The sequence below is a fragment of the Triturus cristatus genome, chromosome 4_2 (genome assembly GCF_964204655.1).
Source record: "Triturus cristatus chromosome 4_2, aTriCri1.1, whole genome shotgun sequence".
NCBI classification, from domain to species: Eukaryota; Metazoa; Chordata; class Amphibia; order Caudata; family Salamandridae; genus Triturus; species Triturus cristatus.
Window position 1 is genome coordinate 161,719,284 of NC_140586.1, and position 27,084 is coordinate 161,746,367.

Here is a 27,084-nt window from a genome sequence, read left to right on the forward strand (position 1 = left end):
TGATTTGTTTTCCTTTCCCCCTACCTCCACCTCAAGCTCCTTCATTGCTCCTCTACCCGCTTTCTTTTGTTTCTAAACTCCTGTATTGTCTTTTCCCCTGCCCAGGCCACCCAGCAGCGCCTGTCTCCCCCACTCCTCCAGATGCAACATTTCCTCAACTTTTTTTTTGTTAACTGTGTTTTGGCTCAACAGTTCTCTTTTGCTTCCAGGCCATTCAGTTTTCTTTAATAAAAACGTATTACTTACCTTGGGTAACGCTCTTTCTCGCGGATACTCTTCCTAACTGCAGATTCCTCACCTTTTGAATATCTCCAGAGGCCAGACTGGATCTGGAGATTTTTCTCAGCATTGCTCCCGCGCCCCAGGAGGTGGGGTCATGCAACTCAGCGTCAGCTCTATCCTGCCCCAAACGTTATCAGATCCACGTATGAGCACCATCCCTGCACACTTATGTCAATTTCTTTCTATGTGCGTTGTCGGGAGCTGAGCTTAACGAATGACCAGTTGTGACAGTGTGCAGATTCCTAGATTGGGACCTTTTTAGATAGAAAATACAGCATTTCACAGGATGGAGAGATGGCAGGGGGTGAGAAATCAGCATTTAGATAAAGTATCCACCAGAAAGAGCATTAACAAAGGTAAGTAACTTGTTCTTCTAATGGATATTTCTAACCACAGATACCTCACCAAGGGGCATATGTATCAACATCTCCATTTGCGATTCTCAAATAGCGATTTTTTTAGAATCGCTATTTGAGAATTGCAAAACGGGATGTATTTAAAAAATTGCAAAACTTTTGCGATTTCTTAAAATTCCTTAATTGCGATTAGCAAATTGCGAAATCGCAATTAAGGAATACCTTCCCATTCATTCCTATGGGCCAGGAGGCCCATAGCAATGAATGGGAAGTCCTTCTCAATTTGAGATTCGCTATTTGCTAATCGCAAATTGAGAATAATTTCAAAGGTGCAAGGGTGTCATGATGACACCCTGATGCACCCCTGAAATCAGCATCTGTGCACATATGGCGCACATACATGGCCTAAGGGCATGTATGTGCACCACATGGCACTTTGAAATATGCAAAAAAGTGCATATTTAAAAGAAATCGCAATTTACCACCAACTTGAAGTTGGTGGTAATTTGCGATTTCTTAAGGAGAAATCGCACAACTTGGGTGCGTGTTACATTGCATTTAAGAAATCGCAATTTGCGATTTCTTAAATGCTTACGCAAACTTAAGAAATCGCAAATTTTGCGATTCCTTAAGATTGCGAGGCTGAAATGCCTCATACATCTCCTTTTGCGATTTTGTATTCGCAAACGCATTTTTTCCCGATTCGCAGCGTTTGCGAATACAAAATCGGTTGATACATATGCCCCCATGTGAATAGATCCCAAAGCACTACCTCCCAAGGTGGTGTGTCAGTGGAATGGTTCAGACTAAAAAAAAAAAAAAAAGTCCTGCAAGACCAAACGGGCTAGGAGCCGCGCCTTCTGGACATGGCTATCACGGCAGTTGTGCTATGTGATTGCATAAACTGGCACCCACGTTGCATCCTGGCAGATGTCCAGACAGGCACTCCACATGCCAATACACAGATAGAAGTTTTGACTCTGGTTGATTGCTCCTTGTGACCTTCTAGAGGGTGCTTCATTGCCAGTGCGTAGCAGATTTTAATGTAGAGGATTATCCACCATGATATGGTCTTGCCTTACCCTTCTTTTCTCCAGAGAGCCCCTGTAGGAGAGTAGGATCTGCTTCTTATGTTGCCCCCACTTTTTTTCTGATGTTTTCACTGGTTTCTGGCTATAGTCTGGCTGGGACCCTGCTAATCAGGGCCCCAGCCTCTCTGTTCTCTCTAAACAACTTGGAGTGCATATTAGGTGCACTAGTGATTGGATACTGTGGTACCTTATGAGCCCCTAGTATATGGTATCAAGGGCATAGGTACTTCACAGGCCTACCAGGGGCTGAAGCATGCATTATGCCACCCTTGGGAAGCAGACTAACTCTGACACCACAGGCCTGCTACTGCAGCCTGGTTGAGGTAGTGTTAGCGTTCCCCTCTGAGATATAGGTTCACTATATCTCTCCCTGCACACACATTTAAACCCATCAGCCACCCCTAAGGCAGGCCCTATCAATCCTGAGGGCAGGGTGCTTGGTTTCCATGTGAGGGGATGCCTCTGCCTGAGCAGGGCCCCTCTGCAGCTCTCAGAGTCTATTCTCTGGGGCTGTTTGTTAATGCGGTCAAACCATATACTCTTAAGTGCATTACCTCATCGTTATTATTAACTTTGGAATGGCTGCATCAAAACATGTTGTGTTTGGTGTCAAACGCTTCGGAATCATACCCCCACACCAGTAACTATTGTGGGAGTATGATCCCACCCTTCTAGAGGGATAGACATGTACCTACTGTGGAAACACGGTAGAATCCTGAAGAGCCCTGGCATCACAAAATGGATGCCACCAGTCACAGACACTGGGCTGCCCTCCTGCTGATGACCGAAACTCGCAGTGGAGGAGGCCCAACAATAGGCATCCTGTCACAGGGAGGTGTGGCCACCTCCCAGACAGGGTTTAGTGTATTGGGGCTGGGTGGGTGCACTCTTAGAGTGCTTTGAAGTCCTGCACTGGGGGAGCAGTAGGCTCCTCTGTGCATACACCAGTTCAAAACGGCTCAGGGGCTACCTGCCCTGGCTCTGGCGCGAAACTGGACAAAGGGAAGTGGGTGTAGCCACCCACTCCCCTGACCCTCCCATAGGTGGGGTCATAGAGCTAGTCCCTCCCTTCCTTTCAGTATAAGTTAGGTAACCCTTGCCATTGCAAACTAGATATCCCTGGACGACGCTCTGAAGAAGAATCCTGGACCTTCGACGTTCCACTACCTCTGGAAGACTGAAGAATCTCCCTTGGAGTCAAGGAGTGACTCCCCTGCTTGGCAGGCACAAAACTTTGCAATCAACGGTCGCAAACTTTCTCGCTCCCGCCGGAGTCCGAAGTCCCTGCAGCCCAGGAAGAGGATTTCCTGACTTCTCCAAGGCCAACGTGAGTCTCCAGCGACGCTGAGGCAAGTGGACCCCACGAGTGACGAGGAACCTCAATCCCTGGGTATCAGGCACTATTTTCGAGTGCAACCCCTTCACGACGTTCTACGAACTTGTGCTTTGGACCACGTGTGGTCCAAGCCTCCAGCAGGATTCCCTCCGAAGATCAGAGGCCTACCCCGTCCCGAGTGGCCGTGGGCCCCTGGTGAAAGAATCCTCCCGAGGCGTCTTCGCGATCCCTTGCCGGTTGGCTTGTGGGTCCCCTGAAGATCTTTCTACAGTTCCAAAGGGCTCCACTGGTTGCTCCAGGCCTGCCCTGACTTACCCTCGCTGGGTGAGTCCCTCAGACCTTGCTGGTCTGCACCGCTGACTTTTTACACTTTCCACAAGACTTGCTGTTACCAAGGCTTGTTGGCTCCAATCTGGTTACCGACACCACAGTAAGCTGCAGACTTCGTGGGACACACCGAATCCAGCTCCTGGTCGTCGTTGACACCTCCTGGACCTCGTGGCTGAAGTGTCAAGACACCCGTGGATCACCTGAAATCACCCGACGACTGTGGGCATCCATCTTCCTTGCCCCGGGTCACTGCCAAGTGACTTTGAACACTGTCCCCTCTGCTTTCAGGTCTTCCTTCTTCTGAATCCAACCTTGGATTCCACCAGACACTTCTCCTGTCTTCACAAGCAGCAAGTCTTCTTTGGCTCCAATTGAAAACGACGCCGCGACCCGACACCAAAAGACACCTATGCACCCGGCTTCCCTGGGTGAGGTAACTCCAGCACTACGGTGCTCCTGTGGGTGTTGGCTCTAGAACTACTTACCCTGTAAGTGACTTGCTTGTAGACTCTCCCGAAGTATCCTTAAACTCTTAATTCCCAATCGCGACTTGCTCCATTGAAGTCAATTGGGATCCGCGGCTGTGTTCTCACACTGCACGAGTCTCCCGTGGGTCCTTTACTTACCTGCCTTGGGTGGATTAGTGAGACCCCATCACTTCTGAAGGCCCTAGGCCTTGTCCCCTTGCAAGTCGTTATCTCTAAGTTTCTTTTTTAGTATATGGTCTGGTACGCCCCTAGGGCCCCAGCCATATTTGTGCTTAACTTATTGTGAAATGTTGATTTGTGCATATGTTCCAGACTTCTAATCTCATAAAGAGATTAGCAGAGAGTTGTTAGTAATAAATACATATATATTTGATATATATATACCTGTGTGGTGTCCTTTCATTTAGTGTTCAAGTTAAGTTCAAGTTCAAAGTATGCTTTATTCGAATATCATTCATAAAAGCAGTAAACAATTTCATACAATAAGTTAAAAAGAGGATTAAATTCAAAAGAGGGATCGATACAAAGCATACATAAGCAAATTCTGACTTGATAACGACCGTAAGTAAAGCATTATGGTCTATTTACAATAGATGTTATTTGTTTACTTCAACAAATTTCTGATTTATTAAAAACCCTAGGTAAGACATTCCGCACTATTGACAGTGGATGTTGTTTGTTTAAAAACAAGGAAAGAGTAAAATAGAGATACATTTAAAAACAAAGTACAAGGAATAAAATACAGAAAAGAACATAGGAGAGAATAGTCAGAAGACTAGCAGTCTCTCCTTAGTCAAGAGAATAGTCAAGCGACTAGCAGTCTTTGCCTGATCGTCCACGCCCATCCTAAATATTTTGCAGTGGCTACAGAAATCCAGGTCAATGTACTGGTGCATATGATGCGCAAAGCTACAGTACTACTAGTTGTTCCTAGATTTTTGCACATCGGAGACAGCCATGTACGCCGCATAGAGTTTGCAAGTAAATAAAAAATGTCCGATAGTTTCTTTATTAGTACCACAAACAGGACAGCCATCACAGGAACCCACTTCCCACTTGGATGTCAGAAATTTGAGGGGAAGTGCACCTGCTCTCAATTGAAAAAGGAGTTTCCTGTCTCTGGGCTTTGTTATAATATCCCAATATGGTTCAAGATAGGGATACATTTTGGCCTCTAGGAACTCTCCGGTCATAGTGCCAGCGCTGGAGCTGCTCCAATGTCGGAGGGCGACCATCTCCCAGTAGATAATCTTTAAAGTACTTTTAGATGGAAAAGTAGAGCCTACCGGATCATTCCAGAGTGAGCTCAAACCGAGCTCAGACAGGGACATCCTAAGCGATTTTAACCATCCAATTTTGTGATGAACATCGGTTCTTATGATGTCTAAAAAACCACCGGCATAGTGAGAAAGCGCAGGGGTTGACCATAACCTGCGCCAATACAGAATTGGACGAAGTTGTGCCAAATCTAAGATGGCTCTTCTGCCCAAGTCATACTTAAGGGGCAGCAATGGAGTGCTTTTGGGAACGCCTGTTATGGCCCTAAAAAAATTTATTCTCTGAGGATTGAAGAGCAACCATCTTCTCGAAACCCCACAGCTCGGCGCCATAAAGCACAGATCCCAGAGCTTTTGCTTCATAAACCTGTAGAACTGGTTTTACAGGTTTAGTCAGGGATTTTCTATGCTCTGAGCTGATGGCACCGGCCAGTTGCCTGCGTTTAATTGTGGCGATTTCGATATGATGCCGCCAGCTCTTCGCACTAGATATGTGCATGCCCAAATAAGTAAAGGTGTTCACTACCTCTAGCGGTCGGTCATTTAAGATAATTTTGGATTTGAAACTGCGATGAGGGTTAAAAATCATAAGCTTAGTTTTGGCGGTGTTTACCTCTAGGCCATACTCGCCACAGAATTTATCAAAGATAGACAGAGCACGCTGCAATCCACTAGGGGTTTTAGATAGGATGAGCGTGTCATCAGCAAACATTAAAATAGGGATTTTGATCCCAGCTAAAGAGGGAGCATCCACTTGTGCAGAAGTCATGCGTGCTACGACATCATTAATATAAAGTGTAAAAAGAACTGGAGCCATCGAACAACCCTGCCGGACACCCCTCTCGACAGGGAAGTCCGAGGTTACCGAACCTAATCCCCCCCACTGGATTCTGGCATAATTAGATTCGTGAAGCCTCATTATCATAGATAGTAAATCACTAGGGAGTCCCTGCTTCTGGAGGACCATCCATAACTTAGATCGGGGGACAAGGTCAAAAGCGGCCTGCAGATCGACAAAGGCCGCATACAGGCTTCCTTTACCGAGCACAACCGTCCTCCATTGTAGCAAGGTAAAACGAAAGACCTGGTCCACCGTACTTGTGGATCGTCGAAAGCCAGCCTGGAATGTTGAAAGGGCATTAGTCTCTTCCGCCCAATCCAGGAGCCTATTAACGATCACACGTCCCACAACCTTTTGAATGGTATCTATGAGTCTTATAGGCCTGTAGTTACCCGGCAGGGATCGATCGCCCTTCTTAAACACAGGGATGATTACTGCACCCTGCCAGGATTTTGGAACTGCTGCACCCAGAGCAATAGCATTAATAAGGTGATGGATATACAGACACCAGCGCTCCTTGTCATTTACAAATAGATCGGCTGGCACTCCATCAAGACCGGGGGCACGTCCACAAGCAACCGTGTTAAGGGCCATCATAATTTCACCAAGATCAAAGAGGTTTACTTTTGGGAGATCTACACTAATTACCTCGGGCAGGTTTGCATTATTTGGAGTGGCATACTGATTTTCAAAAATTTTTATCCATTCTGCTTCTGGGACATTGTTATGAGGGGACTCAGGGCCACCTGATTTTCCCCATCTAACAATGTGCCAGAACAGCCGGGAATCCCTTCTATCACTAGCTGCATGTAGCTCAGTCCAGTGATGTTCGTCCCAAGCTTTTTTAGCCTTGAGTATACTATTTTTATAGTTCTTCCTGGCAACTTGGATTAAGGTTATTTGCCCCCCCTTAATAGCTTTACCCAGAGCAAATCTTGATTCCCTACATTCTTCATTATACCACTTAGCAAGCTTTGGGGCTCTGTCACCTTTATTTTTCACAGGTTTAAGGAAATATTCCTTGATTGTGCCAAAAAGGGAATTATGTAGTCCATCTATCTTGTCAGAGCCAGTGCTAAGTGTATTACAGTGCTCTATGGCTAATATAGCTGTATCAACATGGCTATTGATATCAGCAATAGCCTGATGGTTGATTGCTACCTTTTCCCATCTTAATCTCCGCATATCATTAGTGGGAACAGTCCGGGGAGGTACGGACACAGGAGAACCTATGGATGAGTTGGTATGAGACCACCATTTATGTGTTGAGCACAAGGGGTTGTGATCACTCTCGATCCTCCCTACAACCTTCATATCACATATCAATGGCCATAGTTTTAAACTACATAACACATAATCAATTCTACTGTTATGTCGGCCATTGTCAAATGTACTTGTCCCATTCCTGTCACCACTAGTCCTGCCATTTAGGGCTCTTAGTCCCTTTTCATAGCATAGGGCATTTAGGCCGATAACATCAGCAGTCCAGCGGACAATGGGAGGAAGCTCTAGTTTAGGGACACCCCATTGTCGATCCTCCTCATCGCCAAATAAATCGTCCTCGCTTATCAGGGGTTCAAATGTGCTATTAAAATCTCCCGCAATGACAATATTATTATTCAACGATTGCGTGTCAATAAGACTGACCAGGGCTTCTAATACCTAGGACCTCCCTCCCCTCTTGCTCCGAACGTAAACATTATAGATGTCTAAACTTCCCAATTTATGTGAGTCCAATCTAATTAGTTGAATGTCCTGATTTTTAGTGTCAACAACCTTAATGGCCAACTTTAAAGATTGGCGAGCCCATATTGTTAGGCCCCCCATGGGTCTACCCCTAGGTCCTTTTAACGCAGGGACAAAATAATTCAGATATCCCTGCGCGAAACGGGGTTCACATGACCAAGTCTCCTGGAATATGCATAGGTCAAATTTATTTACAAAACACATCCACTTCACAGATTCCAGTTTGACGGTCAACCCTGCAATATTCCATGAGAATGGATTCCCCGTTAATTCCTGAATGTTAGCCAGGTCGTTAACTGGAGATGGAAGATCAGGGTCAATAAGTTGATTGGAGCAATGCTCTACTCCTACTGCCAATGGTACATTCCTTGGCTCGTTGGGAAGAATATATGGGTCAGACAATGGCTCATCAAATGGCACTGTCATGACCTTGTAGTTATTGAGTCAGTCTACATCCTCTAGGTTTTCTAGAACCTCATATCGATTTCTCAACTGAATCGAAGGAGTAGGTTGAATATGAGGTGAAACCCCCAAATTAGAGGTAAAGACTGGCCTCGTTCTTGGGAAAAAGTAGGTTAATTCCCACGTGGTAATAAGAGACCTCCTATGATTTGTGTTCCAGTTTAGAATATGGCTGACAGCTCTAGAGTTCCTAAAATTAATTAAGATGACATCCCCATTTATGTTTTTTGGTATATTGCCCAACCAAGGTAAACGCCTTACATGTAGAATTTCTCCGTTGATATACGAAGGGAGAGGACGATTTTGACCTAGCCAATGAATGACCTTGTTTTTTAATTGTTGGTACCCTTCGGTAGCATCAATTTTTAACGTGGGAACCCCCGCAAGCACAACTGCAAGAGGGACAGCTTCTGGTGGTAAATTAATAGAAAAAGAACCACGTATCTTAGCCGAGGGATCCAAATTATGACCTATTCTATCAGACAATAGACCCCCTTGCTTTGGAATATTTTCTACTGTGCTATTCCTGTCCTTAGTTGAATAATTTAATTTACAATTGGTAGTTCTACCTGCATAACTATTCCTTTCCTTATTTGTACTCGTGTCAGGTTGAGAGACTATCTCATGTGATGGTAAAGTAGAAGATGGTGTGACAGAAGCTGAAACAGTAGGAAGCGCTAATGGGGGATCTGCTGTACTCATAATTAAGTCCCTCTTACTACCCATTAGAGTCTCCACTTTCTCTAACCTTCTTTCGATGGTCTTTAAACTCTCAACAATTGGCAGCATAAGTGTTTTTAATAGTTTGTCAATTTTATTCAATAAGTCCACAGCAATTGTATCTTGAATAGAACGGGATGCAGTGCTACAGGGAAAAGATGTATTGACAATGCAGGGAGTAAGATCTTTTTCAGGAAGAGCTGAAGTAGAGTTACAACTGGATATGTTTTTGTTTTTACGTGACTCAGAATCTATCTTCCTCCTTTTCCTGGGCAATAAACCTGACAATATAGGTTGCCTAGAAGCAATGTCATTATTAGATAGCGGCTTGATATCTTGTGCTAACAGCCCATTTGATACAGCCGGGACATTAGTTATATCAATAGGAGAAGGAAAAGCAATTAGGGACAAGTCATTACATGAATCCCTCATGATTAAATTACTAGAAGGAATTGGAGAGTCATTATTACCCAAGAGTTGAAAAGACTCAAGGGGAGAGGGGGCACTCTTGTCTGGGGAGATGGCTTCAGAAGGAGAGGCTATAATCAATGGCATGTTTTTAATGTGCTCAACAGAGCAGCGACGCCTAGCCCTAAGTTCTGCAAGAGTAGCCTCCCGATCTAAACCAGAGTTAACTTTCAGTAAATACCCATCAAGGGTACCTTTTTTAGAGGACTCATTCATAGTAGTATAATTAATAATTACTTTTACACATTACCTAAAATCCACAAAGGTGTCCTGCCCCCACCTGGGAGGCCAATTGTGTCAGGTATCAACTCGGTGCTGGAACCCCTCTCGCGGTTCTGCGACCACTTTTTACGCCCTCTGGTACAAAAAACGCCAACTTTTCTACTAGACACAAGGGACGTCCTAAACATCATCAAACAAATTAACGAAACTGGCAGTAGTGTGGATGCTCTGGTCACTATGGATGTAGAGGCCCTCTACACCAACATTCCTCAGAGGGCTACCTTGGATGTTGTGGAAGAAGTACTACGAGCACAAACATGGAACTCACCCACCCCAATCTCCTTTATTATGGAGTGTGCAGAGATTGCCCTAACTAAAAACTATTTCCAATTTGAAGATCGGATGTACCATCAAGTCCAGGGCACTTCGATGGGGAGCACATTTGCTCCCAGCCTGGCATGTCTCTACATGGCTCATTTTGAGGCCAACCACATCCTTTGTGAGACCAACATCTACCAGGGTAACATTACCCTTTGGCGGAGGTATATTGACGATATACTCATTTTTTGGAAAGGGGATCTAAATACCATCCCTTCTTTTGTAGCATGGGTGAATTCCCTAAACCCCTACTTGCGGTTTACAGCCAACTCCTCTGTGCTTGAACTGCCGTTCCTGGATCTGCTTATTCAAAAAAGCACTTCGGGGTTGAATACTAAAACTTATAAAAAACCAACTGACAGCCATAGCCCACTACTTTTTAGTAGTTTTCACCCCAAGGCTTTACGAAACAACCTGCCATACGGGCAATATCTCAGACTACGTCGAAATTGTAGCGCACTGGAGGATTTCAAATCCCAGGCACACGAACTCACTGACCACCTAGCCCGCAGGGAATATCCGGACATTATAACACAAACGGCCTACAAAAGGGCTCGCAACACCAACAGAGATGTCTTGCTGGCCTCTACAGAAAGAATGAAAACTGACCTAATTACTTGTGTAAGCACCTTCACTCCAGAATCCAACACCTTCCAAAAAATAATCAAAAGGCATTGGAAACTTCTATCGGTAGGAGGCTGGGAAGCTCCAAAACCACGTTTCGCATTTAAAAGAACTGACAATTTGAAAACTATGCTTATCAGCACCAGACCCAAACCAGCTCCACGAGCTGAGCCAAGACTGTGGGGACTTCCTCCGGTGACAGGCCACCATCCATGCGGACAATGCACAGCTTGTAACCTTACAAAAACGAGTAAATCTGTAACCTTCTCGGAAACTCTGAATTGGCAACAAAGATCCCATACTAATTGCAATACCCGCAATTGCATTTACTTAATCCAGTGCCCATGTGAGCTAATGTACATTGGCATGACGACACGTCCAGTAAAGATCAGGATCTCCGAGCATCGGAGTAACATTAGATGCAAAAAGATCAGTACGAAAATGTGCACACATTTCTTGGAAGCTAATCACACTGCCAACGACCTCTCATGGACAGTCCTTCAAGCCTTCCCAATAATCAGTAAGGAAGCCCTCTTCCGCAAGGAACAACAGTGGATCTTTAGAATTTCGAGCCACACCAACGGCCTCAACGATGATATACCGTGGGCCACTCTCAATAATACATGAACATCTGGCGATATGAGATGGCCGTTAAAAAATCTATGATGGGCATACCTACTCAGGGCTGTGACTTGGGTTTTGCAGATAATTGCGATAAGCAACAGTGATTATTGGGGATAACCCAGGCCATGCCCCATGGGCTAGTCAGTCCGAAATTCAGCTTTAACATAAAATCCATTTTTTGGCTTGCCAGCCGGATATTCAGAGAATACATAAAATCTCCTTTTAATATTTACAATTTTTTTATTATCTTTGCGACAGAATCTATACCTATGCCTGTCCAGGGGATATTAAATCACATGTTATCCCTTCCAATCACCTACATAATAATCACCTACATATCTCTCCTTATCACGCTCGAGTTTTGTATTTTAAACCGGGCCGACTGTTCATCTTCGCCCTCGTTGAACAATAAAGTTGTTTTTGCACTCCCATCATGGCGGCCGTGACTTGCGGTCTAGTCTTTTCGCTTGTGCCACGCCTGCTCACTTCCGTTATCAGCCACACACGCCCAGCAGTGTGTTACGGAAGCCTGAGCCGCAGTAGGTCCCCGGCAGTGAACGCGCCGACACTCTGTAAGTAATCCTCCACCCCTGGGTTCCGTCATAGCTAATTTGACTCGCCAGGCATCACAAACTATTCTTGTTCGTATTGTTTTAGGACAGGCGCTCCCTGGCCGCCAGGCGAACCCGTACTACAAGTTCTTTCCCAAATGGGGGTGAGTCTGCTCCGCACAACTTACATTATGATCGACAGACCCACGAGCTGGGCACAGTAGTTTCCATTGAAACAGTGTCTTTTACCGTGATTGTTATTTTAACCCCCCCACATGAGCGCGAGTGATTATTTTGAAGGGCGGTCTACTAGAATATAGTACCACGCCTTACTCCTCCGTGGCAGAGCATGTTGTAGCGCACAGAATAAAATTGTGGCATATTCTCGTTACGGTGTGCACCTAGTCGCATGTATCTAGTTACGTTAAGGCATGCCCCAAGTCGTTTCAAAAAAACCCCCCACATTAGCGCGTGAGTTCACTTTTTAAGGGCGGCACACCAGAATATAGTACCACGTTTAATCCTCCACCTCGGAGCATGTGTAGCGCACAGGATAAAACTGCGGCATATTTTCGATTCTGTGTGCACTTAGTCGCACGTATCTAGTTCCGCAAAAGCATGCCGCACGCCTGGTAATTCTCTGTGCCAGCTCTTCACTATGTGTTCCACATCTTAGCATCCGCCAAGCATCTGCACCTATCACTTATCTGGTCAACACCTGAATGGATTAGATATGACTCTGCTTGGGTCACTGTGTGAGCACTTCCATATGGTAGCCACACCATACGCACGGTTCCCTTCAGGAGCCCAAGAACATGTTCGAATTGTGTTTTATATGTCTGTGTTGTCCTCCCTTGTCCCCTTTCTTTTCCAGGTACCGCAACAACGGGTCCACTTCCCTTAGGGACCCCATTGGATTGCATGGTGATGTATTGACAATTTCTGCATCACAAAATTATGTAGTAGAGTTTACACACTTTATTTTTTGAGCACTCTTTCACGTGGTCCTGATGAATTGCCACCGACCCACTTGGGCATAGAGCAAGAAACATGTCGACCGTCTGATTTCCCTAGGGATCATCATAATCCCTTGGGATCACCCATTTTTACTTAGGCTGGTATACCATCAGAATAAAATGGTTCATTGTCTGGCAATACCATACCTATTTTAACTCACTACACCACCACTCACTACACTTGTTGCACTGACCCCCACGCACCCATACGGCTGTCTCTTAAAAAGATCTCCGAAAAAGAGCCCCTTCGCGGGAGCCCGTCGGGCATTGCAGCGCCGGCCCGACGAGGAGCACAGCCCTATGATGAAGCATGACACCTTGCTAGGTGTGTGAGGGCATTATATAGAGACTAATCGCTCTCCCCCTTTCCTTCCCAGAGGAACTGCATCCCTTGGTTTTGTTGTAGTATAATTAATAAGACAACCACTTAACAACAAAGGTCACAATAATCTCTAACTTAAAAACAGTAATTCGTTACACTTCTAATGGAAATCACCGCAATTACAAACAACCATACTCAGTCAGAATGATTACAAGTCAAGGGGGAGAGCCCGGCCCGGCCTCCTTCGGCTCCTGAGGGCTACAGAGGGCCCGCCCTTTGCCCGGGCTTAGCCCGGCGCCGCCCGCGCGCGTCCCGCGCTGCGGGAAATATAGCTGAGTTTTAAAAGGACGTTGACCAATAGGCGGGGGGCTGCAGCAACACACCTGGAGGTCCTCTCGCGCTCCTGGGAGATGTAGTCCTGTGCTACTCCCTTCCGCACGATCACCAGCAGCCCAGCGGTCCAGTGGCAAAGACAGCCCCTACTCTAGCAACAGCAAACAGGTCAGTGCAAATTCGCCCAAGTCACGAAGCGGGACCCGCGGCAGCGGGTTCCGCAAGCTTTTTAACTGATTGTGGGTGGGGGCTGCAGCAACACACCTGGAGGTCCTCTCGCGCTCCTGGGAGATGTAGTCCTGTGCTACTCCCTTCCGCACGATCACCAGCAGCCCAGCTGTCCAGTGGCAAAGACAGCCCCTCCTCTAGCAACAGCAAACAGGACAGTGCAAATTCGCCCAAGTCACGAAGCAGGACCCGCGGCAGCGGGTTCCGCAAGCTTTTTAACTGATTGTGGGTGGGGGCTGCATCAACACACCTGGAGGTCCTCTCGCGCTCCTGGGAGATGTAGTCCTGTGCTACTCCCTTCCGCACGATCACCAGCAGCCCAGCGGTCCAGTGGCAAAGACAGCCCCTCCTCTAGCAACAGCAAACAGGTCAGTGCAAATTCCCCCTAGTCACGAAGCGGGACCCGCGGCAGCGGGTTCTGCAAGCTTTTTAACTGATTGTGGGTGGGGGCTGCAGCAACACACCTGGAGGTCCTCTCGCGCTCCTGGGAGATGTAGTCCTGTGCTACTCCCTTCCGCACGATCACCAGCAGCCCAGCGGTCCAGTGGCAAAGACAGCCCCTCCTCTAGCAACAGCAAACAGGTCAGTGCAAATTCGCCCAAGTCACGAAGCGGGACCCGCGGCAGCGGGTTCCGCGAGCTTTTTAACTGATTGTGGGCGGGGGGCTGCAGCAACACACCTGGAGGTCCTCTCGCGCTCCTGGGAGATGTAGTCCTGTGCTACTCCCTTCCGCACGATCACCAGCAGCCCAGCGGTCCAGTGGCAAAGACAGCCCCTCCTCTAGCAACAGCAAACAGGTCAGTGCAAATTCGCCCAAGTCACGAAGCGGGATTCAAGAGATTATAAGGTAAAACAAGCTGCTTTACATTCCTCTAAAGACTTAGCCTGAAGGCTGCTCTCCACAGCTACCACTAGGATAGCTTTCTTGAAAGGTTGTCTTAAACCTACTACCATAAGAGTCGAATTGTACTGGTGCAAGGTGTCCACTTTAACTAGTGAACAGCATATACCAGGCCAACTTCTCACAGCCCCACAAAGAGCTGATCATCCACCTTGTGTTCCTTAGTACAATCGGTATAAAACCTCAAGGCTCTTTTGGGGCGATAATTATGGATTTTCTCTTTTGAGGGGTGAAGCAGAGAAATGTTTTGGAGAAGAGTGATGGATTGGCTAGCATGACAGGGAGTCACAACCTTCGGCAGAAATGCTGCTATGGTCCGCAACACTAGCTTATCCGGGTGAAAGGTGGTGTATAGAGGCTGAACAGACCGAGATTGCAGCTCCCTCATGCAACAAGCTGAAGTTATTACAATGGGAAAGACTGTTTCAAGAGTAAGGACATGCAATGGACAGCTGTGCATTGGCTCATACGGGTACACATAAGGAATGCGTGAACCAAATTAAGGTCCCACAATGGTATCATAAAAGGTCTTGGGGGGGAACACATGAACTAAACTTTTAAGAAAATGCATTACAACTGGTGATTTAAATCTGGACGGTTGATCTGGTAAACACAAAAACCTGAAAGGGCCTACACATAACCTCTAAATGTTCCTATAGCGAGTCCTTGTTGAGCTAACGAAAGCACAAAAGGCAAACATCTGACATCTTTGATTGCAATTGGTCTCTATGGAGGGAACTACAACATGCTACCATCTTTTCCCAGTGTCTGGAATAAACAGATGATTTTGTGGATGGACACCTGGCTGCTAGAATGACATCCACAACTTTGGGATGGAAGTAAAAAGCAGACAACTGTCCCCGCACTGTCTCCACACATGGAGGTGCAGATTATGTAGCACCCTGTCCTGCTATTGTGAAGAAGACCTTCCCAAAGCAGCAACCTGGTTGGGGACATATGCTCATGTCCAGAAGTTCCAAGTACCACACTCTCCTTGCCACTAAGATGACTTTGGCCCAGTCATTCTTGATCTTCTTCAGAGCTCGGGCAGCGGAGGCAGCAGCAGGAAGACATACAAGTGTCTCATGCGCCACTCTAGGTGGAATGCATCTGCATGAGACAGCCTTCTTGGGAACTCCGGCATGTTATTTGCCTCTGAAAAGAGATGGAGCCTGGGCTCTCACTGATGAAAGACGCAGTGCACCACCTCCAGGTGAAGCTGCCATTCATGATCTGCTATATTTTGCTGGCCGAGTTTGTCCACCCTGGCCTTCAAAAGTCATGCCACATTGTTCACGATCAGTTAGATGCCCTGATAACTCAGTCTTTTTCAGAGGTGTGGGGCTTTGTGGCACTAGGCCAGGACCCTCCTGCACCCTTCTTGTTGTAGATCCTCATGGCAGTGGTGTTGTCCGTGAGGACCTGAACCAGCCTCCTTTTAATCGATAATAATAAGGTCTTCACTGCCTAGTGACTGTCCCGCAATTCCAACAGACTGATTTGGAGGCAAAGACCAGAATCCTTTGCTCTCCACCTGTCCCAAGTACATTTCCCAACACAGCATTCATCACCACTGTCAGCTCTGGGAGGGTTAGGGAGTAATTGCTGTTGAGTCACCACCATTGAAGATCTTTTGCAGTTTTCTCCGAAACATGGATGGAACCTGACAGGTTCCCTTGGTCCTGAGCCCACAGACACTTCAAATTCTACTGCTGAGCCCTCATGTGCCATCTGGCATGGTCCACAAGCAGGATGCAAGAGGCTAAGAAGTCTCAAGAGCCACTCTCACTAAGATGCAGGGCAAAGGCTAAAACATCAGGATCATAGTCCAAATATCCTGGACTCTCTGAATGGAGGGAAGGCTCGAAACTGCACTGTATCCACGACTCAGATGAATGGCATATGCATCGAAGGAGTCATGTGTGACTTCGGCATGCTGGATAAGAACCCCACAGGTGTTAAGAGGTCCTTCTGGAAGTGGTCCACGACCGACTGCGGTGAGCGTGCCCTACAGGCTGTTCATGTGCCACCCAGGGGAAACAAAAAGGGGATTAAAAGCTGTAGTAGGGCTGGGCGAGTAGGCGATACTCTGCCCCGGCTGGCCTGGAAGGTGTAAGCTATATCCCTGATACAGGCTTTGAAAGAATTGGGGGCTGTTGCTGTGGCAGATGGCCTAGGCATGGTCATTGCGCTCAACCCCTCCTAAAGCTTCAAAGGGGACAGAACTGCTGGGTATACTGCCACATGGGTGCAGAGGCCTACGGCGCATGCTTTGTCCCTGCTCTCTTTAAAGTGCTCCCGTGCAAAGTCTGCCTTGTCTCCAAATAGATAGGTGCCATCAAAACGGATATCCATCGACACTTGGACGTCAGCAGAGAAGCCGTTGGATCTCATCCATGCATAGCGCCGAAGCACCACACTGTAACCAACTGCTTAGCCTGAGTAGTGTCCAGGTCAGAACGGATCACATACTCTGCTGCATCCTGAGCATCCTGGATAATCTACACTAAATTGGTGCACAGCTCTTCAGGGACAGTCGGCAAAATCTGCCTGACCATATCCCACAATGCATGTGAATATCTTTCTAGGATGCAGGTAGCATTGACAGAGCGAAGGGCTATGCTGGCAGAAAAAAACACTAGTTTTCTGAATGCTTCCATACATTTAGATTCTAAATCAGAAGGTAATGTAGGAAATGAATTTGGATTGAGCTCCTCGTGGTTTTGCTGAGGCGCCCATTAATGTGGCAATTAACACTTAATTAAAAGGAAGAAGTGGCTTTGTAGAGGCCAGTCTGGGCTGCAGAATGTCAGTTGGTGCATTGGTCTTGACCTCAATGGATGGGAGCTGTAAGTCCAAAACTTCAGCCACACGCTGGATGACCACAGCAAAAGATTACTTCATTGAGGTGCTGGAGAGGAAACTCAACCCATTGTCAGGGGATGTGTCATCATCTCCAAGATTATGTTGATGTTGGTCAGAGTCTGAGTAAACACAATGTGGACTAACCTGAAGACTTTGAATGGTAAGAGGATCTGTTGTGAGAACAGCATCAAGAGCAGGAGCTGGTTCACGCCCTTAACTTCGACGGGGAGCCAGATGTGCGCGCCTTATGGCGGTGTTAAGCAAAGTAGAGATTATCTTCACACTCCTGAATTGCTTTGAGGGTCCGTCCATCCAGGTTCAGTCCTCACATGCCTTTGAATCTTGCAGTGACCTTAGACACCAGAGGTAGACCTTATGGGGATCCATCACAGACATCTGCTTGAGAAAGTCCTTAGAACGCTTAAACCCTGTGATTTCAGTTGCTGACATGTTCCCTTGCACAGTGAAGAAGAATTTGAGAAAAGGGTAGGGGAGTGAGCCACAGATCTGCATCCAAAGCCACAGAAATAAAATGACTACCGTCAGCACATATGGATAGTGCTCATATGCAGCTCCAATGTCACTTCCGGGGTGGGACAAGGCCGATGCAGAGCTGCGGTATGCCACCTACTGGTGTGCAACAGCAAAGCTGAGAAAAATATTCTGATCCAGTATGGCACCTGGGAGTATTCACAAATGTGAGGATTTTGTGGTCAGAAGTATCCGCAAGAATATTATTATTATTTTTTTATTTACTGCTTTAAGTGGCATCCCCCACCTTCAAATGGTAAATAAAAAATGAATAAAAAGGTGCCCATGTCAATCTGTAATGTGTGTTGACGGATTCACGTGCATATGCTGTCATGCTTTTTGGGGGGTGGGGTTGCTGATGCTGTGCATCATTGTCAAAACGCATTGACAAACCCAATAGGTCAGAAAGGTAAAACCTACTGGCTTTGCCAAGGCTTTTTTCTGTCCGTCTTTCATTGCACTTTTTGTTTGTCTCTCCTTAGATGTGTGGCATTGACTCAGGCCTGCACTGCCTGCAGGGTCAGCGATTACATTAGGCAAGGTAAGGCTACTTTAGTGCAATCCAATCCCAACAAGCATTGGCATAGCTAATAGGTCTCGCCAATGGGACAAGGGCAGCCATGGCTAGCACACGGAATGCATGATACCGACATACATGCCTGCATCAAGATAGTGCCTTAAACTTGGAAGTGCAGGACGTCCCACTCACACGTGAAACGTCTGTTGTACCTTAAAGATCACAACTCAAGCAGAGGCAAGGCCCCCACACAAAACAGTTTTGAACACCAAGAAAAAGCAAAACGCCTTAATGCCAACTGTTTTCAGTCTCTTTAACTGTGCCAGTGAATAAATATGAATAAATATCACTTCTTCCAATGAACAGCAGGAGAATTAAAAGTTCTTTCCATGAAACAGGGCATTTTAAAAACAACTTGTTCAACAGTGATACAATTTCTAGTTATGGTCAGCGCAAGGAAAGGGTGCACATACGTGACTCACTTTACTGGAAAGCATGATGACAACACCATATTAAGGGTGGTCCACGAATTCCTAGAGATACAAATATATGGTGGCTGGTGTCTCTTCACACCACCACCACCATCGAGATATGAGGTCAGCCGTTCATAGCGCTATTGAGAACAGGAGCGACGATCCTCAGTCACCTTGACAGCATCACCCAACATTACCTCATGACCCGGGCAGAGCCCACTGCTGCACTACCATAAAGTCCTGTGCCCGGAATGAAAGGATGATAGTACAAGACGGAACATCACTACTGCGGCCTGTGTGAGAAGGAGAAGCTGTGAAGAGCCCCTTGTACAGAGCACTGGACAATCTTTCTTCTTGTTGGGGAGGGGGGACAACGAAGCTGCCTGAGGCAGCCCTGACTGTGGCTCTTACCTCTTGGCCGCTGTGGGGGCTGCGACTGATGCTGGGCACAAGCTCTTTGTCCTGCGCCGCTGACAGTCCGGCGCTGGGCTGCCGGGATACTGGACGAGCAGGGAACTGGCAGGGAAGCGGCTCTATGAAGTTTGAAGAAAGCTGGCGGCGAGGAGGGGGCTCAGGACAACTAATCAGTAGCGCCGGCCTCCTCAGATTACTCCCACAGGAGGTCTCTGCATAGTCATCTGCTAGCCCACGAGTGATGCGCGCGCACGCTATAAGGAGAAGAAAAAATAGAAAGCGTGGCGCCTTGTGTGTAATCTGACACACGAGGAATGCAGCTGGCGAGCGCCACTGCTCGCTCCCGCAAGGCAAAGGCTGTGGGAGTGACTATTTGTTAAAAAGGTGGAACATTCGCCCGCGTTTAGCCATTGGTAGGCTACAAAAACAAAATGATAGAGGCAACAGCCAACCAAATGCGTGGGGGGGGTTCTGTGCCACACTGAAAAGTTTAGATTGATTACATGAAGCCTCCCATAGAGCAGCGCATGCGCGCTGCGCTAGGTTCGACCTAAAAAGAGGTACACCAAGGCCGGAAACCATCAGCACAGGGGTGGGGAGGCAGTCAAAAGAGTACACTTTCCCTCAACAAACTAAGACTCAAAATCAAAGTACTCCCATGCCTTGAGAAAACCAACTCCTGGTCTTCATCTCAAGGCCCCCGCCTAAGTTGTAACTACAAAGAAAATAATTATTTTCTTCTTTACGACCCTCACCCACTAATAGTGGCATTCTTAATCATTGGGTCCACCCAAGCCCCTAAAACCCAGCGTGGGCTCAACCGACACGCCGGGAGCACTAGATAGATCCTACCGGGGGATTAAAGATTAAAAATACCTCCCTCTCACTCTGTCAGTAGTGAAAGTGGGTATGGATTTAAAAAAAAATTTATGAGGATGCACTAGGATATTATGGTCCTAAGACCCTCACTTAAGCCTTTAACATGTTTCAACCTCTGCTGCCTTCCGATCTGTGTGCCCCACTCCCTTGTTACCCCGACCCAGTCACTCCCTCCAGAATCTACCTTTTCTTGGACAGCACCCAGGGAGGTAAAAAGTGTGGCGTCCTCGCCGCTGCTGGTGAATGCACCGAGAGGGCGGAGGGCCACTTGTGTTCCCCGGCCAGTCCTTGGCTGATGACGTCACCGCGGTGATTGGCTCACCTGAAGCACTCCCAGCTTAGCTCTGGCACGCTGGTGCCAAGGTGTTTGTTGGGGCAAGCGTCGTTGGTATGGAATGGCAGTACTAGGAATTGGGCTGATGTCTTGGGGGGATTACGCTACTGTGTGCATGCCCTTACTGCAGACAGCTCTCTGTGCCCCTCTGAAAACTGGCGTGATGGGGCTAGGCCTGGCTTACCCATGACAAAAGCGGCCCGAGTCCTTCCCTGCCTCCGGGTCCCAGCCTTTGTAGTGTCTCCTGCACCTCCTCTCTCAGGTCCCTCCCTCCATCCTCGAGCCTGCCCCCCCCTTACGTCTCTCGGTTACTTTTACTTTTTCTGTGTCGTTCCCTTGCTGTTCATCCCCCCATCACTAGAGCACGCTCTCCTTCCTTCCTTTTCCGTCTTCCCGTCCCTGCCTCCCCTCTCCAGCTCGTGCCACCCTTTCCACCCTCTGCTAGATTCTCTCTTAGGGGCATATCAACAACAACCGGCGATAATTATCGCTCAGCGCTCTTAGCGCGAGGATAATTATCGCCGGCTAGCGTGAATTTTTATCGCTGAGATAGCGTGCTATTAGCAACGCTTATCTCAATAGCGATAAAAATCTACACGCTAACAGGCTAACGTGAGATTATCGCTGGAAACCCAGCGATAATCACACGTTACCTTGTTGATAGGGAAAGGCAAACTTAGCCATGATATCCTCCTTCCATAGGATGTCATGGCTAAGTCTGAAAATTAGCAGACGTTAAAAAGCAGCGTTAACCGCGGTTAGCGCTGCTTTTTTTGTCTCTAACAGGGTTAGCGACATTCTTGATAATAGGAGAAATGTCGCTTAGCGACATTTCTCCTATTATTTTACTCTGGAACGCCCCCTTTGCATCTCATTAGAGATGCAAGGGGAAGCGTAGAGTAAAAGGGTGCTAACATGCAAATTTGCGTGTTAGCACCCTGTTGTTGATAGGGCGCTAGTTTTATCTCTGCTTTTTTGGCTTTTAAAGCCAAAAAAGCAGAGATAAAGCCCTTGTTGATATGCCCCTTACTTCGCTAGGCTCCCTCCGCTGAGTTCACCTCCCTGGCTGTCCCTGGCTCCTCTGTCCCTGCTCTCTCTGTCGCTTCCCCCTCTCGCTCCTCCTCTGGCCCTCTTCTTACAGCTCCTGGTCCTCCCTTCCTGGCTCCCTCTGCCGCTCCCGGGGACCCCTCCTGCCCTCACTCACCGGCGCCAGTATATCCCCGGTGTATCTCTTCATAGGGTTCCCCTTTCGCCGGTAAGTTCCTTCCTGTGACGATATGCTCTGCCGCTTCTTGGCCTCTTTCTGCCGGATGCGCAGCAACTGTAGTCGCTTCTGTCGTCGGCTGATGATAACTAGAAGGGGTAAAGAGCGGGAACAATTGTTAATCATTGTGACCGAGCACAGTGAACACGTGAGAAAGAGCGTCACGAACGGCGGAGAGACAGCGTACGGTGAACAGTTGTTTGTGTGTGTGCGTGACACGTGAGCACCGTGAACCAATATGAGCAGGCGTGGATAACAGCTATGATTGGGTGAAACTCGTGGAGTGTGAGCAGTGAACAGGCCTAACAGCCAGGCCCGGCTCCAGGAATTTTTATTTGGGTGGGCCAAGGGTGCATTCGGGTGGGCCACTGCTGGCCCCTCCTTTATCTCTCCTTAGTCTTACAAGGCCCAGTAAAACGCACGCTTTTCTAAGTCTCTTTCTAAATGTTATCACTCTCAAAAAGTGCTTTTCTTCCATGTAATGTCCCTTTGGTGGGAAGAGGAGGTTTCTAAGGTGGGAGTATCAAGCAAGTGACACTACTCGGGTTCCCTCTGTGTGAGCATTCAGGGAGAAACCCCCTTCATTACTACCTCAACCTGACCCCTGACTCTGCAGCACACTCCCTTACAGGCTTGATTATCCACTTTTCTACCACCCCTTTCCATTAAACCTTATCTCACAGCTGACTTTGGCCCCAGCCCCATATCAGCCACCATCCAGCTCCACTTTCATTATTCCCAGTAAAAAACAATAGTAAAATCACCTTCAAACTTGAAACATTGAATATAGCAGTAAATGTAATTGGCATTCATGTTTAAGAATGCTCCACAGGTGTCCTAATCACCTGACTGTTAATTAAATAAACAAAAACAGAAAGGCCATGACAGGGCCGGTTTAGTGCTGGTGCAAGTCTTTTTGACCTCTTTTTCTGTAGATAACTTAACTACCACCCTCCAACAGTGCCCTTCAATTCTCCGTAGCCACTCCCCCTCATGGCCTCCTCCTCAGACTCCCCAACTACCACCCTCCACCAGCACCTCTCATCGTTCCTTAGTTCCCCCCCACCCCATAACCCCGTCATCAGATTCCCTCATTGCCACCCTCCACTAGTGCCCCTCATCTTGCTGTAGTTCCCCCCCACCCCATGACCTCCTCCTCAGATTCCCTCACTGCCACGCTCCACCAGTGCCCCTCATCTCTCCGTAGTTCCCCCCCACCCCATGACCTCCTCCTCAGCTTCCCTCATTGCCACCCTCCACTAGTGCCCCTCATCTCACTTTAGTCCCCACCTCCCTGTGACCTCCTCCTCTGATTCCCTAACTGCCACCCTCCACTAGTGCCCCTCATCTCTCTGTAGTTCCCCCCAACCTGAGACCTCCTCCTCTAACTCCCTCACTGCCACCCTCCACCAGCACCCCTCATCTCTCAGTAGCTCCCCCCACACATCTTCCTCGGATTCCCTCACTGCCACCTTCCACCAGTGTCCCTCATCTCTCCGTTGCCCCTCTCTCATATACATTTCATTTGTTGTATTGCGCTACGCATATCAGCGTAGGGTGTCACAGTAGTTTACATAACAGCACACATTATACAGAGACAATAAAACAGTCTACGGGGAATGTCACATAAACCAATGAGGATTACAAGGTGTAGAAATCACGCCATCCATACTGGTGGGCAATATATTTTATGGGAGTTTGGTCTGGAGAAGCACAAACTCAGGATTTAAAGAATACTCCAGTGGTTGGGGGTTGGCTTTACTGATAAAAATTTATAACTGCCCAAACAAACTCTTTTTAGTAACATTAGAATAATGAAAGATTGGAGAAGTTCTAACTATATCACAACACAAAAAAGCGAAGTTTGTATGCAGCTCTTTGATGACAGTTCATAAGTCACTGTCCTATGTTAGGATAGTAACTTCTGAACTGCAAGTAACACAAGGATATCTGTGACAGAGGTAGTAACCCACTGAGCTATCCCCATAACATTCAGTTTATCTGCATTTAAAAACAACCAACAGACAAATGGTTGCTCTGCAGCAGGATCGTAAATCACCAGTTATCTGAACAGTTTTTATTGTTGTTGTACATCGGTGGCATATTTACTGCGAGGGCCAAGGCTCATTTGTTTGGGTGGGCCAAGCTCATGTTTGGGTGGGCCCGGCCCACCCTCTAGAACCGGGCCTGCAGTAACAGCAACTGTGAACAGGGGTGAGCACGTGCAAAGAACTTGTCTGAGCGGGCACAGTTGAAAATAAGTGAGCGGGCACAGTGAAAAGAAGTGAGCGGGCACAGTGAAAAGAAGTGAGCAGGCACAGTGAAAAGAAGTGAGCGGGAAAAGTGAAAAGAAGCGAGCGGGCACAGTGAAAAGAAGCGAGCGGGAAAAGTGAAAAGAAGCGAGCGGGCACATGGACTAAGCATGAAAAAATGGAAACGTTTGAGGGAGTACAGAGAAAGGATTTGCGCACAGTGGCGTAGGAAGGTGGGTGCGGGCCGCCCCAGTTGCCATCACTGAGGAGGGTGACAAAATGGCAAAAATATGTGTTTTTAAAATAACAAACATTTTGGGGCTCACAACACTTTTTTTTGGGAAAAGATAATATTATTTAAAACGAGTTTAATAACTTCGTCTGACAATTATTTAACCTCAACAAGTCAACATAATACGTAGAAACATTTTAGTTCAGTCAACAAACTCAACCAAACGCGGCTGAACTCCACGCTGTGTAGTGGATAGTGTAGGGATAAGGAAGGGGAGGGGGTGTTTCTTTCCGCCGAAGTCTGTCTCTGCAGTTTGTACTTGAGCGAGACAAACAACCGATGACTCATCATCACTTGACTCAACCGGCAAACAATCCTATCCGCTGCCGTGCCAGTCAGTCACCCCACGTCATTCGTGCATTATTACTGAAGCTCATAAGTGCTGAGATGAATTTATTTTTGTTACATTTTTTAGTTCATTGATTCACTGTGATCCTCCTCTTCTCTATGGTATTGAGTTTGGTAAGTAACGTAAACGTTATGATGCATGCTATTTGTTTGTATTTGCACATTAAGCCGGGGGGTGACAAGAAATTTTCCGCACCTGGTACCACCTGACCTTGCTACGCCACTGATGTGAAGGGACCCAGACTAGGTATGAGTGGTCACCAAAAACAGCCATGAACAACCACAAGGAACAAGTGTGAGTGGGCACAGAACAGGAGTGAGTAAGCGCACAGGCCTGGCCTGAACCGCCACGCTGAACAGGCGTGAGCGAGCACAAAGAGAGGGCTAAGTGGGCACAGTGAACAGGCGTGAGCGAGCACAAAGAAGAGGGCTCAGTAGGCACAGTGAACAGGCGAGAGCGAGCACAAAGAAGAGGGCTAAGTTGGCACAGTGAACAGGCGTGAGCGAGCACAAAGAAGAGGGCTCAGTAGGCACAGTGAACAGGCGAGAGCGAGCACAAAGAAGAGGGCTAAGTGGGCACAGTGAACAGGCGTGAGCGAGCACAAAGAAGAGGGCTCAGTAGGCACAGTGAACAGGCGAGAGCGAGCACAAAGAAGAGGGCTAAGTGGGCACAGTGAACAGGCGAGAGCGAGCACAAAGAAGAGGGCTAAGTGGGCACAGTGAACAGGCGTGAGCGAGCACAAAGAAGAGGGCTCAGTAGGCACAGTGAACAGGCGAGAGCGAGCACAAAGAAGAGGGCTAAGTGGGCACAGTGAACAGGCGAGAGCGAGCACAAAGAAGAGGGCTAAGTGGGCACAGTGAAAAGACGCGAGCAAGCACCGTGAACAGGTGTGAGGGGGTCACAGAGAAACCGCCTGCGTGGGCAGTTATCAGGTGCTGGAGTAGTACAGAGAGGAGGCGTGAGCATCTCTGAGAACTGGCGTGAAGGGACACGGTCAGTTGGCGCTCAAACAGGTGTGAGCAGGCAAAGTTCACGGGTAAGCAAGAACGGACAAACGAGTGAGAGGGTTAAAAAGATGCGAATATAGACAGAAGATGGGATCGAGCCTTACAGACGTGTGTATGTAAGGGGAGGCACAATAAATGCTAGGCACTGAAAGTGTGCTACCACAGAAGACAAGGAATAGAAAACAGAGAATTGGCTTGTGCAGACACACACAAAGGGCGCTGAGAGCAGGTGTGACAGCAGACAGCATGAACAGGTGTTTGGTCCAGGAAGGGGAGGGTGGTACAACCCTCACAAAGAGCCTTCCCTCCGATTCTGATTAACGTGTCTCCTTCCTGCCTGGCCGATTTCTTTGTTCTTCCCATCTCTCGGAATGTTGTATTTTTCTTCTCGATATGTAGGGTGGGGGGGGGGGGGGAGGTAGCACAGGCTGGCTATGTGAACAGAGGTGGGTAAACACTTTTTAATTACCAGATTATGCACAGCAAGCCAGAGAAGTAAATGTCAGCTGCAAGTTCAACTGAGATCAAAAGAAGTGGTAGTGAGCAGGTGCTGTTTCGAATGTTTGGAGCACATTAATGTATACGAAAAAGTGACGGATGGAATGCTTGAATTAATAACAGCCACCTCAGTTTGGACACAGCCATATGCAAATCAGTGTTGACCCTGCTTCAATAGGAAACAGTCCAGTCCGAACTGCCAGGACGGGTACCCTCTGAATTGAAAGACACGCAACACAGGACCTGTTTCACCTTGATGAGGGCTCATCAGCCGGGTATAGTTTGGTTCCAGTGGCTGATGAGCTCTAACATTAGCAAAACCAGTCCTGGGCTGCTTGTGTTCCGGTTCAGGTATACTTTAATGTGTTACCGTAAGTGGGACGGGTATGTCCAGACGGGGGTTCTGTGCACACTATGTCGCGGAGATTAATTCAAGCATTCCATCCATCACTTTTTTGTATACTTTAAATGTTTGGAAGGCATGATCGTGTTTACATTTACAGCTAAGTGGAAGTTAATAGGTATTTGAATTTTTATTGAAATGTAGCCCTGCTTTCAGCGGGGAACCCTTCAGTAAGTTTTCTCTAGTCTATTTACACAACAGCTTGTGCCAGACGACATTTAAGGCGGCCTTCTCTTTTAAGACACCAATATTGCTAATTTAATTGGAATTTCTTGCTTTGAGTGGACGAGGACGTCTCTCTCCCTTGAGAGCCAGGCCTGGCTGACTTGGATGTACTTTCTTGGTTTGCATCTCGTGCGACGCATTTTAAAAGCGGAATTGCAGCCCCTGGCCACAGATGGCCACTTTTT

The 27,084-nt window shown here is 47.5% G+C and overlaps 1 protein-coding gene across 2 annotated transcripts in view; it reads right to left on the reverse strand.

The window, feature by feature from the left end:
- The window catches only part of LOC146833254 (transmembrane protein 198-like), a 109,677-nt gene that overhangs the window by 8,650 nt on the left and 73,943 nt on the right, over window positions 1–27,084 (reverse strand). For both annotated transcript variants that reach the window (XM_085600910.1, XM_085600909.1), the window contains exon 4: window positions 21,814–21,962. In XM_085600910.1, the coding sequence (XP_085457036.1) occupies window positions 21,814–21,962 (149 nt within the window). The remainder of the gene's footprint in view (window positions 1–21,813; window positions 21,963–27,084) is intronic.